At 42.7% G+C, this 21259-nt stretch overlaps 1 protein-coding gene across 1 annotated transcript in view; it reads right to left on the reverse strand.

The window, feature by feature from the left end:
• Window positions 1–307: 307 nt before the first annotated feature.
• The window catches only part of LOC308081326 (NACHT, LRR and PYD domains-containing protein 12-like), a gene marked incomplete at its 3' end in the record, with an annotated part of 35042 nt that continues 14090 nt past the window's right edge, over window positions 308–21259 (reverse strand). Inside the window, exons 7-13 of the mRNA XM_080457707.1 lie at window positions 11962–12020; window positions 9786–11652; window positions 7123–7287; window positions 6054–6227; window positions 5822–5974; window positions 3648–3697; window positions 308–867 (exon numbers count right to left, since the gene is read on the reverse strand). Coding sequence (XP_080313833.1) covers window positions 308–867; window positions 3648–3697; window positions 5822–5974; window positions 6054–6227; window positions 7123–7287; window positions 9786–11652; window positions 11962–12020 — 3028 coding nt within the window. The remainder of the gene's footprint in view (window positions 868–3647; window positions 3698–5821; window positions 5975–6053; window positions 6228–7122; window positions 7288–9785; window positions 11653–11961; window positions 12021–21259) is intronic.

Raw genomic sequence — 21259 nt, forward strand, 5'->3', positions numbered from 1 at the left:
AAAAAATAGCAGATCTACAAGCTCATGAGGCGCGATACGACACGTTGTGAGCTTGTAGATCTGCTATTTTCAAATAGTTCAATGTATATAATTATGGTTAAGGTGGTTCCACTGATTTTGATACTATATACATGAATGTCCCTGAGGACCCCCTGGAACCCCCTCAAGGACCCCTGGGGGTCCCCGGACCCCACATTGAGAACCACTGAATTCATGGATCTATAGATCTATACAATATTCATGTTTAAATGTGTTAAGACACACAGAGCCCCCCCCCCCACCACCACACCTGTTCCTGATTATTACATTATGATACATCACCCTGTCTGTCCTCACACAGAGACACAGAGGAGTCAGGTTCAAACATAAACCCAGCATAGAGAGGTTCAGTGAATGTGTTCTGTAAGGTGTAAAGGTGTGTCAGAGTGTCCTCTAACACTCTGTAAAAAGACAGAGACCCTGCAGAACAGTCTAGATACACTGATACTCTGTTAGAGTCAGAGGGACGGACAGGAAGGAAAGTGACCTTACTATTGTGTGTGACAGAGTAAGCGTTACCATGGTGACCATCACTACAGGCCAGACTCCAGGACTTGTCATTCCATCCAAGCTGACAGTCCCCACCCTCTCCTTTCCTGTTGATTCCTCTGTAAGTCACTGCTATATAAACATGTCCACTCCACTCTACCTCCCAGTAACAGTGTCCAGTCAGACCCTCTGAACACAGAACCTGTGGCCATCTATCAAACCTGTCAGGATGATCAGGAGGATCCTGACTCGCTTTCATCCGTGTCGCCTTCATGTTGTTCTCAGACAGAGAGAGGACACAGGCTGCTGTGTCTGTGTCCAGAGTGAGATGATGGAAATCTGATGAGAATAAAAAACACAGTACATTAAAAACATCATTCACAGAGTGACACACACACACACACACACACACACACACACACACACACACACACACACACACACACACACACACACACACACACACACACACACACACACACACACACACACACACACACACACACACACACACACACACACACACAGTGAGCTTGTAGATCTGCTATTTGTAACTCATTTAGACCTGATTCAGGTGGAAACCTCATATGATCCAAAACTGTTACTTTTCGGGATTCAAATTCAAAAGCATCAAAAGTATCAGATCTACAAGATCTAAACGTGTCGCTTCACGCTGCGTTTAGAGCTTGTAGATCTGATACTTTTGATGCTTTTGTGTGACGCTGTAGTATGATCAAGTAGGACGTTAACCCTTTCAGACCGGGTAAGAATCTGTGTCTTTTTAGGTTTCTTTGGGCTATTCAAAAATAGCAGATCTACAAGCTCATAGCGCGGCACCGAGTGAAAAAAAAAAAGAAAAACGTTTCTATATCAGTGGTTCTCAAACTTTTTCATGTCAAGGAATTTTGGCCGCGGACCCCCATCTCAAAATATTTGGTTCCAGGGACCCCCAGAAGTTGTAACAGAGTTAAAAATGTTCGATATGGAAAAATATACATTCAAAGATGTGAACACATTTTCGCGATAAAAAAAAAAAAAGCAGATCTACAAACTCGTAGCGCGGCACCGAGTGCCGCGCTACGAGCTTGTAGATCTGCTATTTTTTAATAGCCAAAATAATCTCAAATGACACAGATGCGTTCTCGGTCTGAAAGGGTTAACTTAGGTTAAAAGTCATAAAGTTATAATATGGAGATCAGAGGTTTTAGACGTTTGTGAAAAAGCTGTTTCTAAATATAAAGATAAATGTAAAATGACACAGAGATGCTTTCCAGGTCTGAATGGGTTCATCAGCCAACGTGTAGAATATGGAAAACAAGGGGTTAAAATGAGTGTGATGCTGTATGAACACATTTAGCTGGGGACCCCCTGGAACCCCCCCAAGGACCCCTGGGGGTCCCCGGACCCCACTTTGAGAACCCTTAACCACTTTAACCCTTCATGGACCGGTGTCTCCCAGGGCTCTATATTTGGTCTGCTCAGTGTTTTTTCCCTCCACACTCCAAATCTCTGTCGAAAATAGCAGATCTACAAGCTCACAATGCATCGCAGCATGAAGCGTTGTGAGCTTGTAGATCTGGTATTTCTGATGAATGTTCACGTATTAAGACATGGCCAACATTGGGATGCAGGGGTTTAAGTGGTTAATGGTTCAAATAAGGTTCTTTGAGGAACCATGTGTGGTTGTGAGCTTGTAGATCTGATATTTTTCAGGGAACATATTTGGTGTAGAGGGAAACAGAGCCCTGAGGAACTCCAGTCAGTGACGTGGGTTTAAGTATTTAACATACAAAATAAAAATAATTAAATAATGTTTTATTAAGCTCATAGCGCGGCACCGAGTGCCGCGCTATGAGCTTGTAGATCTGTTATTTTGAAAAAAAAATTAACATGTGTGCAAATCTTTGAATATATATATGTATCTTTAAAGTGAACATTTTTACTCAAATCTTTGCTTCTGGGGGTCCCTGGAACTAAATATTTTGAGAAGGGGGTCCATGGCCAAATATATATAATGTTGGGGGTCCTTGACATGAAAAGGTTTGAGAACCAGGATTTAGAAGACATTTGTAGAATCAGCCTCAGGTCTTAATGGGTTAACCACTTAAGCTCTATTTCAACTGTAGTGAAAATATCAGATCTACAAGCTCACAACGCATCACACCGCGGCGCGTTGTGAGCTTGTAGATCTGATATTTTCACTATATTTAAAGTTAAGTTCAGTTTTTATGTATTTATTTTTTGGTTCTAAATTTCAATACAACAATGCATTGATTTATTTAAAAAAATGTGCTGCAATAGTAATTAGTACTTTTCAATACTAGAGTATTTACTTGAGTAAATACTTTGTCCACCACTGGTTTTCAGGACAGGGAATATTATCATTAAAAATTATTATTAGCAAAGATTTGAGTTTAAAATGTTCACTTTATATTAAAAAAATCACTACATTCTAGTGCAGTGGTGGAAAAAGTACTCAAATGTTTTACCTAAGTAAAAGTATCAATACTGCAATGTAAAAATAACCTGTTACAAGTAAAAGTCCGGAATTTGAAATTGACTTGAGTAAAAGTACAAAAGTATTGATATCAAAATGTACCAAAAGTAAAAGTACTCATCATGCAGAATGCCCAATTTCAAATGTATGAAATGTATAAAAGATATTTTGAAAATAGCAGATCTACAAGCTCACAATGCGTCGCATCACAACGCATTGTGAGCTTGTAGATCGACTATTTTCAAATGGCCGAAATGTATATAGAGCTGAAGTGGTTAATGTATGTTTTGTAATAATAATCTGCATCTACAAAGTAACTAGTAACTAAAGTTTCCAAATAATTGTAGTGGAGTAAAAGTACAATATTTGCCTCTGAGATGTAATGGAGTAGAAGTAAAAGTACTGAAAATTGGAAATACTCCAGTGAAGTAAAAAAAAAAAAAAAAACTCAAAATTGTACTCAAGTACAGTACTTGAGTAAATGTACTTAGTTAGTTGACTACAGGGAGGGAGGGGCCAACGGAGTATAAAACAATGTATAACATGTTAATGAGACAGACAGACAGACAGACAGACAGACAGACAGACAGACAGACAGACAGACAGACAGACAGATACTCACATCTTGTCAGGAGTTGAGGTTTAATCCAGTGTTCTCCTCCATGATTCACACTGTAGGAAGTAGAACAACAATGAATAGTGTTTTATCACTAGCAGGCTTGATTACTGTAATGCTCTCCTGTCTGGTCTTACATAATAAACTATAGGTCTGTTACAACTTGTCCAGAACACAGCAGCTCGTGTTGACAAAGACCAAACAGAGACACACATTACACCTATTTTAAAGTCCCTGCATTGGCTGCCTGTCAGTTTTAGAATAGATTTTAAGATCATTTTAGTGGTTTTGAAGTCATTTAATGGGAATGCACCTTCCTACTTGTCAGCAATGCTTCCTCAGTGCCCGGCAGGGCCCTTACAGTGCGTTTTAACAGCGGGCGATTCAGGATAGTATTTTTCCAGAAGAGCATTATATGTCTATGAGAGCCGGCAACTACTGGCGATGAGGCGAAGTGGGCGGGGCGACGATGTTGATCTGAAAAGATGGATTTTATTTATCTTTTGGACGATGTCGTCCGGCGATCGTCCGGAGAGTCGCCCGCTGTTAAAACGTACTGTTAGATCCTCTAGCGCTGGTCTCCTACACATTCTACAGACTAAAACTAAAAAGTATGGAGGAGCAGCTTTTAGCTATTATGGTCCCACGCTTTGGAACAGCCTGCCGGGGGATCTGAGGGTCTATGAATCTGTGGACATTTTTATAATACATCTTATTTATAACACATCTTTTTAGCATTGATTTTATTTAGATTGCTGCATTTCTCTTCATGTTTTACTTGTTCTTTTAAATGATTTGTATTATTATTATTTTTTAATGCATGTATATGTACTTATATAGCCTGGTAAACCCTCCCTCCAGAAATCTCATTTGTATTTTATTTCAGGAGTGAGTCTGGCCTGCAGACCTATATGGGCAATTTGGCTGTGGGCTGGAGCTGGGCGGGAGTAATGTAGCTTTGATGTCCAAGTGGCCCTTTGATGTCCAATTAAGCCACTTTAGGCTGCAGTGATTATCACCAGGAGTAATTGGTTTGTCTTTGATGTTAATGAGCAGCTTGTATGAAAGGTGTATTGATTAATGACGTGTGAACCACTCGGGTTCCACCTGATTGGCCTACCCCCGCTGTCAATCACAAAACAATGAGCGAGGACGCTGATTGGCTCGGTTATTTGGTAATGCACTAGAAACGCCCATACAAGCCTTCATGCCAGACTCACTCCTGGAATCAAATGGAAATGAGATTTCCGGAGGGAGGGTTTACCAGGCTAGTACTTATATGCATCTCTGCTTTTTTTTAGCATTTTTTTCTTTTTTTTTAAGTCTTGTTTGATTGAATGATTGAATCAATCAAAACTTCTCCACTACCTGACATTATTATTATTGACCAGGCAGCCCGTCCCGCCCGGCTTGGAGGAGAGGGCTTAGAAATATTTTTTACGTTTATAAAGTTTACGCGCGCACGCACGCACGCACGCACGCACACGCACACGCACACACACACACGATGTGAAACATTGTTGGCCCACAATAAGCTACCTGCCCTGGCGGAGGCCTGTGCTCTGAGGAGCACATTCTTCTAGTTTAAACAGTCTTTCTCTGTGTGTTAGAGTCTAACACACTGTTCCTTCTATCCTGAAGCTTTTAGATGCTGTTTATCATTCTGCTCTGGTGAACATGATGACTCATCACTGCATCCTGTATGACACAGTGGGTTTTGAGTGGGACAGATTATTTAAACAAAACAGTCCACCTCAATGCATTATGGTATGGTATAGAACATGGATATTACCGCGATTGCCAATCATTATTTATATATATATATATGTGTGTCCTTACTGTTCTGCATTTTTTCATGATTTACATGATTGATTGAAGCTCTGAAATTCATGTCAGACATACTCTAGTGTGTCTAGAGTATTGCTGCGCTATTATCTCATTTTGGACAGATTTTCGTGACGTTCTCCTACTCTGCTGGAAAATCACGGGTTGTGAGAGGACTATTTCATAATCCTGTGGGGTCACATATAAAGAAGGGATGAGGATTGTCATGGTGCACATTGGACTTTATGGGTGAAGCACCCCCTCCCACCTGCACATTGGTCTGCCTGGTCAGCCAGTTAAACATTGTAAGGGAAACACTGCACTAACCAACATGGACACAGTCCAAGTCTACTCACTTGAGAGTCTCCAGTGCAGCTGATAGCTTCTTCAGACCAGAGTCTCCTAAGTGGCTGAAGTTCAAGTCCAGCTGTTTCAGATGGGAGGGGTTGAAGGTCAGAGCTGAAGCCAGAGAAGAACAGCCTTCCTCTGTGACCCCACAGCCTGACAACCTGCAGAGAAATACATATTTAACAAACTGCTGTTGATGTTCAAGTAGAGATCCACACAGAGAGAAAACACATGATTTACCTCAGGATCTGCAGTCTACAATGTGGACTCTTAAGTACAGCAGAGAGCTGAACCAGTTGTGATTTCTGCAGGCTGATGAAACTGAGATCCAATTCTCTCAAATGGGAAAGATTAGAGCTGAGAGCTGAGGCCAGAACGTCAAATCCTGTCTGTGTGATGTTACAGCCAGCAAGTCTGTAATTACAAATTAAATATCTGGATTAACTATCAGAGTTTTGGAGTAAAGACCCAAGAGATGGAAAGAGCAGGCAGGCAGAAATAATGTGAAGTAAATCATCTTAATCTACTTCTTAATCACTTCTTGGAAAGTGCAACGAAACCTATTCAGAAACGAGATAGTAATACTAGGCAACTAGATAAGGATAATATACTGTATTGTGTGTGTGTGTGTGTGTGTGTGTGTGTGTGTGTGTGTGTGTGTGTGTGTGTGTGTGTGTGTGTGTGTGTGTGTGTGTGTGTGTGTAGTAAAAAGTAAGTAAAAAGTCATTTTCTTTTCTGTTTTAGACATGAAGCGGCGTAAAGTCCCTCCGGGCAAGGGAGGAGGAGCAACGTTTCTAGGGCTAATGTAATGGATGCTCAACATATTTGAAGAGGTTCTTGTTGTTTGAATTGATGGTAATAATAGTTGGCATTAATAATATAGTTACACATAATATTAAAAACCAGGGGATGATCTAACACATCCAACAACTCATAGTGTAATCACAAGTATTCATGTTTTAAATCTGTAATACTGTAATCACTGTACAGAAGAGACTGCTGGTGCTGGTGGTCTGGGGAACCAGCAATCCTTCCAGTCTGTGTTTACACCGTGTTTGACACTCAATGATTGTGTAACTGGACCTGATAATTCCCTAAAGCAGCCATGATGGATCACATGTTGTAGTTACTGTACCGTATCATTATGATCTGATAAAAGAGTGTGGACTAGCACAAACTCAGACCGTATCATGATTCTAGTCAGTGTGGGATACCATGATGTCAACTTTATTCACACTCTTATTATTATAATCAAAAAATACAATATAAAACAGAACTAATTGAAATAATGCTGGTTAATTAATCTGACCTTAGTATCTCCAGTCTACAATGTGGGTTCAATCCAGCGAAGATGGATGAATCCTCCTTCATGTCATTATAGCTGAGGTCCAATTCTCTTAGAGGTGAAGGATTAGAGCTGAGAGCTGAGGCCACAATATCAAAGTCTGGCTTTTGGAGTTGACAGCCAACAAGTCTGTAAATGTAGAATATGTAAAATCAGAGATCATCAACACAGATTACATCACGTTCATGTTCAATGGAATTACCTAAGAGAATGTCTATCTAGTTAACTAGATATTAACAGGGAACCAGAAAACATAAAAGTGAAAGACAGATAATCTGTATACTACAGTGTGTAACTTGCATGGATCTTTGAATTAATTTAGTTATTGTATTGGTGTATAAGGTGTATTGTCTGCCACAGCATTTATGGTCAATTATATATGTTTAGCCATGATAGGAATGGGATTTAAGAATCATGATAATGTTGATTGGTCAGTCAGTCTGTCCGTCCAACAACATATACTTAAAAATACAGGCAATACAACTTCATGTTCGGTGTTCCCCAGAGGATGACCCCTAGTGGTGACCAAATAAAATGTCCTCTAGTACCACATCATTAGTGTCTCGATTAACATAAAACATAAACATAAAACTTAGCGATCACACCATTAGTGATGTCTGTATTGCCATAAACGAATCAAACACATCCGTTTTCCATGGATGACAAAACGTACTGATGAAGTGACATCACAGCTTTTCCTCTAGCGCCACACTTTGGCCAAAGGGCACTTTGTAGATTTTTTGTTTTATGTTCACATACAGGTCACATTAAAGTTTTTTCTGTTGTTCACAATATGGGTGAATCTTTAAGTGAATATTCAATACAAACCCTGGTGCTGATAATATTTTCTCTTTTAAAATGTTAGCCCCTAGAAGTACTTTGGTCCAAATAAAATGTACTCTAGTACCACAACATTAGGTCACTTGCACAACTTTTTAATGTTTAGTCTCACTAATGAAAGTGCTGAGGACGATATTAAAGTGAGGCTAAACTACTTTAGTCTGGTTGGGTTTACCTAGGTCTTTTAGACTCTGTTTTACCTGGCTTTAATAGGACTAGTCTTTATTTACACAAGGCATGTAACAGTATACTGTATTACGGTATTACCGCGGTATAAACAGCCACGGTATTGATACCGTGAGATTTACGAGCTGAGGCCCAGACCACTGGTCTAGCGGTCTGGGCACCTAGGCTCAAATGTAGCCTGACAGCGTGTTGCGGGTGCGAGTCCTGATCTCGACGGCCTTTGCTGCGTGTCACTCCCCATCTCTCTCTCCCGTTTCCTACACACTGTAATATCAATAAAGGCATAAAAAGCCCCAAAAGTTCCGAGCTCATGGTATTACTTTCATTTTAATTAGCACATATTATGCGTAGCTAAGCACAGCTCCACTAGCACGAGCCTGTGACCAAATAAAACATTATCCGACTAACATTACTCCTTTGACTTCAGCAGCAGTCAATGAAATCATTTATCATCATTATGTCCCCCGTGAAAACATACGTATCGCTCACTGACACGATGACACAAGGACGTGATAAATATGTCGGAGGCAAACAAATCGCCCCCACCTCTTTGAGCGGCGTGTTGATGACAGCTCCAAGTTGAAGTTAATATTGTTGAAGTTAATATTGTTGAAGTTAATATTGTTGAAGTTAATATTGTTGCCAGAGAGAATACATCATTCATCTCTGTGATTCCACGTGTCATATTAACCCTGCACAACTTTTTAAAGACAAGGTAAGATTAACTAACATAACTCCTTTGTTGTGCGATGGTGTCTCGTTCAAAAGAGCGAGAGTACAAGCTGTCATCATGTCACCACGAACATTATACTCTGTAGTACGGCAGTGTTGTCCAAAAGGGCAGATCTACAAGTCTCTTCATCGTCACATCGCAATCCGTTGCAGTGGCATCCACCCACAACAGTTTACACACCCCTCTGATAAATTGACTATACTAGACCATACCTGTGGGGGGATATGCGCACATGATCTGGCAACCCGGGAGCCAGCGAACACAAAAACGCTAATAAACAGCTGAGATTTGGTGAAATGGAAAAACGGGCTTGGTTTAGGTGCACATGGTACTGGTGAATGGCTGTGTGCAAATTCAGATCAATTGCTCCAGCCACTGAGGAGAACCGGGCAGAACAATTTTGGCCTCACCACTACACCACTACACCACTACACCACTACACCACTACACCACGCACTGCAGAGGTATGTCAAATTATAGGAGGATATTGTTTAAACCCATATTTATTTTGTATCAGATATGTATGAATGAATAACAATAAGCTTTAAAATCCTAACTTGATATTTTACTCAATTCATAGTATTTTGGCAAACATGCCTTATAAATATTAATGATTAAAACGCAGGGGAAAAAAAGTATACTGTATATACCGTAACATACCGTATACCGCGGTATTGTCATACATACCGTATCGTAATGTAACATTCCATACAGCCTAATTTGCACATACACACAATACCACCAGTCACTATTTGAGATCTGATTATTATTGGATATTTTACGTTAACCATAATTTCTACTTATAGTGCTAGGTGTGATGGTAGATTGATTCTCTACCAATACGTTTTCAATTCACATGACTACTAACCGAGCCTTTCTGCTGTTCCTCACAGTTGGGATGAGTCTGAATTTCCCATATGTTGATGTGTTGTATGTGTCCAGGTCAAACTCATCCAGAACCTCCTCTGACATCAGCAGCATGAAGGCCAGAGCTGAACACTGGCTCTCAGACAGTTCTGTCTTTGATCTGTCCCCTGACTTCAGGTACTGTTGGATCTCCTGATGTACTGAGTGGTCGTTCATCTCCATCAAACAGTGGAAGATGTTGATACATCTATCAGCAGAGAGAGAAGCATCCTTACGTTCCATCTTCTTCAGGTTGTTGACTACTTTCTGGATGATCTCTGGACTGTTCTCTGTCTGACCCAGCAGGCCTCCCAACAGACTCTGGTTGGACTCCAGTGAGAGGCCATGAAGGAAGCGGACAAAGAGGTCCAGGTGGCCATTCTTACTCTTCAGGGCTTTTTCCATGGCTCTCTGCAGGAAGTCATCCAGGGAACTGACATCAACTCCCAGGAATGTCTTCAGTACCTTCATGTTCCTCTTCTTGTTCCTCTGTGTGAAGCAGTGGAACAGGTAGACTGCAGCCAGAAACTCCTGGATGCTCAGATGAACAAAGCTGTAGACCGTTTTCTGAGATCGCACAGACTCTTCTTTGAAGATCTCTGTGCACACTCCTGAGTACAGAGAGGCGTCTTTGACATCAAGACCACACTCTTCCAGGTCTTCTTGGTAGAACATGATGTTACCTTTCGCCAGATGTTCAAACGCCAGCCTGCCCAGCTTCAGAAGAACTTCCCTGTCAGTGTTGGACATTGGAGGATTGCTAGTTTCTCTACTAACTCCCCGCAGTCTTTGTGACGTGGTCTGCAACCAGGTCTTCATGTTCATCATCTTTGCCTTCATAGGATGTGTCTCATCATACTTCAGCTTCTTCCTCTTTGTCTGGACCAACAGGAAGTGGCTGTACATCCCAGTCAGGTTCTTGGGCAGCTGTCCTGTCTCGTCTGTCTTCAACATGTCCTCCAGAACGGTAGCAGTGATCGAACAGAAGACTGGGATGTGACACATGATGTGGAGGCTCCTTGATGTCTTCATGTGTGAGATGATTGTGCTGGCCAGCTCCTCATCACTGAATCTCTTCCTGAAGAACTCCTCCTTCTGGGGGTCTGTGAACCCTCGTACTTCTGTCACCATGTCAACACATGCAGGAGGGATCTGATTGGCTGCTGCAGGTCTGGTGGTTATCCAGAGGAGAGCTGAGGGGAGCAGATTCCCCTTGATGAGGTTTGTCAACAACACGTCCATTGATGATGTCACTGTGACATCAGAAACAATGTCATTGTTGTCGAAGTTCATTGAAAACCTAATTTCATCCAAACCATCAAAGATGAAGCCAACTTTCCAGGCAGCGAGCTGCTCTGCTGTGACCTTCTTTAATGTTGGGTGGAAAACATGGATCAGGTTGAGAAGACTGTGCTGGTCATCTCTGACCAAGTTTAGCTCCCGGAATGAAAAGGGAACCAGCAGAATGACATCTTGATTCTCCAAACCCTTTGCCCAGTCCAGAGTGAACTTACGCACAGAGAATGTTTTTCCAATGCCAGCGATGCCTTTGGTCAGAACTCTTCTGTTGGGTTTGTCTCTGCCAAGGAGGAGGGGTTTAAAGATGTCACAGCAGTTGATTGGTTTGTCATGGAGGGTCTTCTTCTTGGAAGCCGTCTCAAGCTGCCAGACCTCATGTTGGTTATTAACCCCTTCACTCTCTCCCACTGTGACGTAGAGCTCTGTGTAGATGCTGGTGAGGGAGAGCACTTCAGTGACGTATGTCACACGATCAAGCCTGTTCAAACTGATCTTATAATCCTTTAAATCCTCCTGCAGACTGACAGATGCTATGAGAACAGAATGACATTTTAAACATTCAGGCTAATTTACATCTAATATACAATATCATTAAAACAGTGTCTTAAGTGCCCTCCATAAAATCTACAATATGTCCAAAAATAAATAGAAATAAAATAGATAAAAACGGGCCAAATAAATAATATTGGATACATTTGCCTAAAGTATATGTTTAGCATCAGTATTTGCACATTGATACAGGAGTACACTGATATTTAGTCTGATGATGTCTTCAGCTATTTAAACATTTCAGTACTTGATATGAAATGTTCATTAGTGTAAAATGTGTCCAGTCTTACTTCGTTCACTTGTGGTTTGACTGGATGTCTCCATTTCATGTGTGGTTCTGGATCCCTCTCTGCGGAGATGAAGACAATATCATTTAGATAATGGATAGCTTAATATATAATCTTATATTATTTACAGTAATTAACCACTTAAGAACTACATACTTTACAAGGAATAGCCATGTGTTGTGAGCTTGTAGATCTGCTCTTTTCGCTGTGTTTTTAAAAAAAATATACAGTATATAGATATAGACATCACCTGGCCTACATGATAAAAACACATGGTCCAGTTGAAAATGATCAACATGTGTTCTTATGTTCTTAAATCACTGTAGACTAGAAGTAATAGTTGTACATAGTTAACATGTGTTCTTATATCACTGTAGACTAGAGGTAATAGTTGTACATAGTTAACATGTGTTCTTATATCACTGTAGACTAGAGGTAATAGTTGTACATAGTTAACATGTGTTCTTGAAACTATCATTACATTATTCAGTAAAATAGTGAATATGAAACTATCATTACATCATTCAGTAAAATAGTAGATATTAAACTATCAATACATCATTCAGTAAAATAGAACATGAAACCGTCATTACATTATTCACAAGCAGTGTTGGGCAGTACATGTTACTTAGTAATATTTTACTGTAATATAATTACTTTCCCCAGCATCGAGTAGTGTGACACTGCCAGTACAAACATACTATAGGCATACTTTCAACACTTTAAAGCATTGTCATTATTTTGAATTTGTTTCAGTGAAAGATACAAACATTTCAGTCCGTTGTAAACTTTGTGCAACAAATATCTAGTTAGTCTAGGTAGTAGTTCATAAGATTTGTTTCACAGTCAGACTGAAAGACAGACAGACAGACAGGCCTTCAGCCTGGCAGAGATAACAATAAATAGCTAATAACTGTTTGGCCTCCAATATTTAGCCTTGGTTTGTCTTGGTTTTAAGAACTTTGCACACGCAACTTAGCATGATATCACTTTGTTGTGTTATACTGTTGTGTATATTTTACAGTGTTATAGTGTGTATATTGTGTAGTGTTATAGTGTGTATATTGTATAGGAAGATTCACATACTTTGTTGGGTTTTTGCACTGAAAAACCGTAATACCTCTTTGTGAGAGTGACCTCTAGCGGTAGTGGGGGACGCTCGCTAAAGCCATTGTGTGCATGCGTTACTTTTCTATTTTGCTGTGTATTTTCGTCAGTCGGAGCCAGATATCTGTCGTGTGTAGATGTCCACTGGTAAGAGCTGGCGTCAATTGTGCATACAAGTGTTTATTTTTGTAAAATTGTATATTCATGTATATTGCTCATGTATATAGTAACGTTTTTGTGTCATTAATGGTGTATTTGTGTTCTGTTTTCTTTATTTACAGTTAAATTACCCATCTAACTAACTGCTGTGGCTAGCTCTGCGGAGCTCATGCTAACTCAAGCTACAGTAGCTCATAAGCCTACGGGACCTAAAGGTTGTAGTGATCGCGGGCTAGATAAGAGAAAACCCATACTGTACCAGCGTTTAGTGTATTTAGCTCATGTGTGTTTTTGTGTGAATGTGTGTGAGATAAGTAAATTGACCTACGACCCCTGCAGAGGGAATTATTATTGAATTGCTGAATAGTTTAGTAATATCTGTACAGTAATTTAACACTGATCAGCCCATGCAACGAGGGAAGCATGGCAGAGCGGTGTTATATTAGACCAAACACGACGCCACTAGGCTAGCCCCACAACAAAAGACGGTGGTTGACATTGCAACCAGCTAAAAATGCTATGAATACTGTGTTGACAAGCTAAGCTATATTTTCTACAAAGCTAAACCTTGCTAAGAAGCTAATCCATGCTACAGAACTGTTTCTTGCTACCAGCTAACTTGCTAAAGCTATTCATAACAACTGCTACCAAGCTAATTTCTAAGCTCACATACTAACCTGCTAATGCTACAACAGTGAACCGGAATCGGAAAGAGTGCAGCCGCCATTTCCAGGTCAACACGGAGGTAAACAGGACGTACATCCGCTAAATCCGTCCGGTGGAAACACCCATTGACTTTTTTTAGTTCCTAGTTCCGTTTCACTCCCTTGCTAAGTGTTAAGGCCAAACGTCATCATGTCTGGTGAGGCATTAGAGGACTGTAAAAAGAGGCGTGAAACAGCACTTGCTGCGTTTTCCAAGCGGGTCAGAGCTGTTTCGCACAAGTCTAAGATTCTAAGAGTGAGTGACTTACAGGCTGAACATGTCTAGCTGAGGCTTGATTACGATGAAGTTATGGACACTAGTTTTAAGTACTCTGCCATGATGGAAGATTTGGATCCTACTGATTTGGCAGAGGACATAAAAGTGAGGGAAAAGTTGGATGACAGTACTTTGCAGCAGGATCAGTACCGCTTTGTGGGGAAAATGGGTCGTTATTGAGTTCTATGCTACCAGAGACGATGTAAAAAAGTGAATTGAACAACTCGAGAGCGAGAGTACGCAAGAAGAAGAAGTGCCACTGAATGAGTACACAATGATTCGTGATGCTTTAGATCGCAAGGTAGTAAGCCTGGAGGAGTGTATGCAAGAGTGGAAACCCTTTGTTAATGATAAGAACATGGCTGAAATGAAGAAATGTTGCACGGAATATAAAGAAAGAAAAGACTTGACGTTGAAATTCTTAGCTACGAAAGTAATTGTCACGCCCACCACCCAACTCTGGGAGGGTGGTGATGAGGACGACGGGCTGGGCGACGAAGACGAGAAAACAGTCGACGTTACCGCTCTCAGTACGCCCAACAAAGTGAGCTCAACGCGTGTTGTCGGTGAGCAACCTGACCCAGCCGGGGCAGCGAATGGAGGCGGACCGGGTAGGAGTGTGAGCCTACCTGCAGCGACAGATGGAGTGAACGCATCGGCATAGCCTTCCCTAATGCCGTTGCAGAGTTTGTTTCCACGGCACCAGACTCTAGTACACCGCTGCAGCCAAGACCGGTTGGTTTGTCAATGGGCTTCGGTGATCCACGTTCGCAGTCGCAGCGAGGAGCTTTTGCTTCATCACATGGCTATGGTGGCACGCGACCGAAGCAGCCACATAGAGTGTTTGTTCTACCACCAGACGGTTACCCTCGCGGGTCGGGCGCTGCGTATGCAACGCCATCGAGCGGTGGCGGCGCGTGGCGGTCACATGCTGCAGCAGCTGCACCCATGAACACTTCTGCCCATTCAAAGGGGGCTGTAAATTTGCCGGCGAGAATTTGCCCATGTTTGTTTTGTGGGTGGGTGGTACCAGATCGTTGTTAACGCTCCCTCTAGTTTTGTGACTGCGGGTGTCGCTAACTTTTTGGAGGTATTTACTCAGATATGCGGAAATAGGGGGCATATCTGGCAAATTTTCATTTACAATTTTGAAGACCAATCCCATTTTTTGTTGTGTCTGTCTTCTACCCTGAACCAGCCTAGGCTGGTAAAATGGGTGGGTGAAAGGTGGGTCATGGGTCCCAGACCGAGGAGTAGCCGAATCAGTTTGTTTTGGGAGGTTTGAAGCTTAGTCTTCAGTGACACTGAGGTGCAAGCATAGTCAAAAAGGGGCTGAATCAGGGCCCCTGAGAGGGTCCTGAGGGCCTGAGGGTTGACAAAAGAGGAACATCTGCCCATAGATCTGGTTCTCTGGCTTACTCTTTTGACCACATTTGTGGCCATGCTTTCACCTGTCAGGTATTTGTCAAGAATACAACCCAAATAGGTAATCTCTTCTTTGCTAGAGATAACTGTGTCATCGACTTTGACCTTGAAATCATTACATTCATGTGTCTGAGGGAATGGTTGGTCCCAAAGAGAATGGATTCAGTTTTCCCAAGGTGTAGTGACAGTTTGTTATCGGTAAGCCAAGTACGGATTTTGGAGAGTTTGAAGCTGAGAGCTTCCTCAACTTGCAACTTGTCCTCTCCCGAGATCAGGAATGCCGAGTCATCAGCGAACAGGAACAATTTGCAGTTACAGACAGCATTCATGTCGTTAATGTATAGAAGAAACAGTAACAGCCCTAGAATGCTGCCCTGAGGAACCACACAGCTCAACGGGAGGGATGAGGACATGGTTTAGTTCATGTCAACCACTTGTTCTCTCCCCTCCAAGTAAGATCTCATCCAGTTTATAGATGTGCTATCAAAGCCAATTGCCCTCAGCTTGTCAAGTAGAATTGAATGCTTTACAGTGTCGAACACCTTTTGGAGGTCCAGCATGACCATGCCGCAGTACTTGCCCGAATCTACCTCACGTTTGATGTAGTCGGTCAGATACAGTAGGCATGTGTCAGTGGAGTGGGAGGTTCTGAAGCCTGATTGGAATTCGAACAACAATTTACACTCGCTAAGGTAATTGTTGATTTGTTCTTGAATGAATCGCTCTACAACCTTTGAGATGGAGCAAAGGATGGATACAGGCCTGTAGTTGCCAGGTTCTAGTTTGCTTCCTTTTTTATGCAGAGGGATTACTCTTGCCAATTTGACACTGGCTGATGGATAAGTTTGCAATGTGGGCTACTATGGGAGCAATAGAGGCAGCTGCGTCTCTGAGGAATCTGGTGGGGATGTTGTCAAGGCCTGTGGCCTTGTTTGGCTGGAGGACGAAGAGCTTTTTTTGCACCTCTTCCACATTTACCGGTTTGAATGAGAAGGAGTCTTTCTTTGCCCCTAGATTGTCATAGTGAGCTTGGATGTGGTCAGAGCAGTACAGACCTGAATGCTGAGGAAGTTTGCTTACCAACTGGGTCGCAACGATGGTAAAAAAAAAGCTGTTAAAACAGGTTGCTACCACCTGCTGGTCGGTAATGAGCGTGCCACTTGAAATAATGCAGATATTTGTAGATTTGGTTTGAATCTTGTTGTTGCAGCCTAATTTTTGTAGTGCCTCCCACAATTTGTGTGGGTGGCTTTTGTTTGCCTCAATGTTTTAATTTATGAAATTATTTTTGGCAGTTGTGACCAATTGTGACTGGGTACAATGCTTTATGCCTCAAGGAGGCATTTTTCAAATTATTGAAGTACAGAATATACGCTTTCATATGATGTATCATTCATTGAAATTGGAAAATATTTGAAGAAGATGTGACCATTTGAATCTTGTTGAACCTTAAACCCCTAAGCAGAGAAATTGCCCTGCAAAGATCCCAGAGTTTTCAACACCTCAGTGGCCCAGAAATGGGTGTGACAATGGGAGGGACAATAGGTACTCAACTCCACCCCTAATCACTCCCCCACCCCTAACCACCCCCCTACAGGAGTGACAGCTAACACTAGGTTAGCTGTCAACACTAGAAACACACTTGACAAGACAGACCTGCTTTTACATTTCTAAATGTACAGTGAAACAGTACGATTGTGTGTATCTTTATGTGGCAGCTGGACATAAACCAGGACAAAATTCCCAAAGGGAAGAATAAAGTAACCTAGAACTCTGACATTTTTAAGCCAGTAGATCATCTGAAAAAAAATGTTGGGCATAGTGAGTGTTACAATAAGAGAAAAAGCTGATAAATCTCATCATGCTAAAATTTCTGTAATAAAGTATGAAAACATATGGTCATAGACCTATACAATATTGCACTTTCCATGGGACTAAGAATAATACAGATTATACAGTTTAATATGTCACCTTCCCTGGTTATTGTGGTAAAGAGTCATATACTGTACTGTATGTGTAGGGGGCAAGTGGGAAGAGAGATCAAACAAGATCAGTCAGCTGTCCTCTCTATAAAATATTTAGTGCCATGGACTCCCATACAGGATCTGTCTTGTAAAAAATAGGCATGTTAAATAATCATCTTCACAATAGATTTAATAGAGGTCTATGAAAACAAGCCCAAAAGAAACTACCAGTTTCACCACTTGAGCCCTATTAAATAAGCTATTTTCAAAAAGAATCTTGAAAGCAAGCCCAAATAAGCAGCTACACTTCAGAAACAAGCCAAAACAAAAGCAACCAGCAACTAAATATTTATAAGTGACTTTACAGGAAAACAAGCCCAAAGTTGCTTATAATAATCAGACCTGGCAACACTGTCTGAGGCACCCGCTAGGTAGCAATATCTAGCCCTGTGAAACTTCAACCTGGTGTTTGCACTTTCTCCATTTACAGCCCGTACATCTACATAAACGTTCAGATTTGAAATATAAAGTGCTTACCCCATGGCCACAGATGTTACAATTCACTTCGGGTGGGTATAAGTACCCGTATCTTCAGCATTGTTCAATAAAAAGCATTTTAATCCGATCGGCGGCCATTTTCTCATAGAGTTATAATGTATCAGAGTGCAATACACCTCCCAACCAATACGGTCGCGTAGTTGAAAGCAAATGGAAAAAATGGCCACCGATCGGATTAAAATGCTTTTTATTGAACAATACGGAAGATACGGGTACTTATGTGGGCCCTTACATAATTGTAACATCCGTGGCAATGGGTTAAGCACTTTATATTTGAAATCTTTATGTAGATGTACGGGCTGTAAATGAAGAAAGTGCAAACACCAGGTTGCAGTTCAGCCAAGACGCTCGTCACGATGAGCTAACGAGCTATCTAGCCTAGCCGCACAAACACTCCACCTTGTTTTGTCCACATCTTCAGTGGAATACTTCCATACAAACGAACGTCGAGCGGCCTGTTTAGCGTGGACCGCTCTCACCTAGCTGCTGTGTTCGCTACAATGTTATATTTTTTATACAACTAGATTCTTTCCCGAAAAAGACTAACGCAATACTGGCCACTACCCATCTTGTTGAAGTTAGTTTCAGCCACCACAGAGGGTTACTGATGGGCGGGGATTAGGAGAGTGTAACCGGAGAACAATGAAGCCAACGACCAATCATGCAAATGTTGTCGCTGCACGTTAAAACCACTCTCCGCCCACACAAGACGACAGAAACACACACACAACACAGCTGTTTTTGTAATGTAATTTAAACCACTTAATGATTCTAAAACGACTATCTTTTGGAATACAAACCTTCTTCAACATTCTAACTGTGTTAATATGAAAAATGTTTCAAGTGGTTGCACATTTTTGTTTTTCCTGTACTCAGAGTAGCTTTTGTTTCTGAGATTGATGGCATTTAGGATTTCTCCCTTCTTCCATGGTTCTGTACGGGCCCTTATTCTCACCACCTTTGTTGGCGCTATGCTATCAAGCAGACGCAACAATCCGAACGAGAGACCAGTGGACAGGGTGCCGGAGAAGCGTACATCTACCAGGGCTACGGTGAGCGAGGTTAAGCGCGGATCTCCGCGTGGTCCCTGCAGCGTGTGCGGCGAGGACGGGCATATTGGATTTTTATAGCGCTGTAAGACTTTCAGAAAGGCCAACGCATCGGAGCGGAGGGTCCAGCTAAAGAAGATGAAAGTTTGCCTGAAATGCCTGGATATCCATGATGGACCATGAAAAAGGAACTTTCTGTGCCGTAATGACGAGTGTATAAAGGGGGAGGCTCCCCGGACCATCATTATTTCTTGTGCCTTAAAGCTCACCCAGGAAGGACACTGAATCAAAAGACACTGTGAGGGGAGGGGCCAAGGGGGACAGGAGAAGAGAACCCCATGGTCCGACTGAGCAACAGGAAGCTGTGTTTGCCAGTCTAGGCCTATCTGAGGAGCAGCTGGCCGCTGTTTGCAAGGGCTGCACAAACAAAGTGTCTGCGACAGTGTGCACCGAGGCGGGTCTGTTGGACAATACTGGGCAGAGGGAGGACCCGGTCCTCATGATGTTAGTCGACGTCACGACCACTAGGGGGGACTGGGTCGGAGCTTTGATTGATTTAGCCTCAGACACTTAACTACATCACTCACCGGGCAGCAGAGAGGCTGGGACTATTGGGTGAGCCCATCACGTTGGTCGTGCATGGTGTGGGTGGGATGGAGGCTAAAGTCGACACAATGAGGTACCTAGTGAACATAAAAGTGGCAACATTGAAGGGGACTTTACGTGGCCACGAAATGATCTGCTATGGTCTGGAGGAGATTGCCAAGATAGACCAGGTAGTGGACTCAGAGCTCCTGGAAAAGTTCTTCTCGGATTTTATCAAGCCGGGGGAACTGTTCCGCCCCAAAGAAGTGGAGTTGCTCATTAGTGCCCGGGAGGGAAAGAGATGTCTCTTGCTGACGAGAGGGAGCTCAAGATTGTCAGAGGGGGACTGACCTTCAAAACAAGCGACACTCACAGCGACAGGTCTCACTGGGACGCCAGGTACCCCTGGAAGGAGGGCCCTGCTACTCTGCCCAACAACTGCAATGCAGTTATGGCAGCATTCCTGAAGTCGGAGAAGCGCCTCGAAAGGGATTCGGTTTGGAAGGAGGCCTATACGAGGCAAGTACACGACATGGTCAACAGAGCGCGGTCAAGCTATCACAGACTGTGCTGGACAATTGGAACGGAGCCGTGTGGTGGGTTAACCATTTTACAGCACCTAACCCACACTCGGTTTCCACCCCCGTAAGACTGGTCTGGGACAGTAGCCAGGATTTAGAGGTGTGAGCCTGAACGGTATTCTACTGAAGGGCCCGGATGTCTTGAACCCCATTCGGGCGGTGCTGCTTCGGTTCAGGGAGGGAGAACACGCTGCTATTGGAGATGTGTTCAAAATGTATAATTCTGTACGGCTGGAGGACCGTGAGGTGCATGTCCACCGTTTCCTGTGGAGGGACTCTCCAGCCGACGACATTGAGGATTACGCTGTGGTGCGGGTTAACATGGGCGACAAAACCAGCCGGGTGCATCGCTCAGGTGGCCATGCGTGAGACCGCCAACCTGCCACAGTTAGCCGACAAGGTGGAAGAGAGGAGCGTCATCGTAGACAATGCTTACGTAGACAACATTTTGGTGTCCCTTAACGACCCCCAGAAACTGGGTGAAATTCTAGAGGGGGTTGATGCTATACTCCTAACCGGAGGGTTTTACCTCAAACCTTGGGTGCGGTCTGGCCAGAGTGGGAGGGAAGGCGTTGCGCCAACCAAGCCAGAGACTATTGTGTTGCCCAACCGACTGCGGAAGGAGGACAACAAGGCCCTGGGGGTTGGTTACCATGTGGGGGAAAACAGTCTCATGGTGGCCATCAACTTTTCCGTGAGGAAGAAGAAGATCGCATGGAGCTGGATCTCCCTGAAGGGGACATCGAGGAGAAGACGCCAAATCCCCTGACCCGCCTGGAGTTACTGTGTCAAGTAGCCGGTCTGTATGACCCCATTGGTTTGGTGACGCCCCTAAAAGCAAAAGGGCATCATTCTTGTCAGGAGGGTCTTTAAAGAGGCTGGGACGTTAACA

The sequence above is a fragment of the Gymnoscopelus braueri genome (genome assembly GCF_963280865.1).
Source record: "Gymnoscopelus braueri genome assembly, contig: SCAFFOLD_178, whole genome shotgun sequence".
NCBI classification, from domain to species: Eukaryota; Metazoa; Chordata; class Actinopteri; order Myctophiformes; family Myctophidae; genus Gymnoscopelus; species Gymnoscopelus braueri.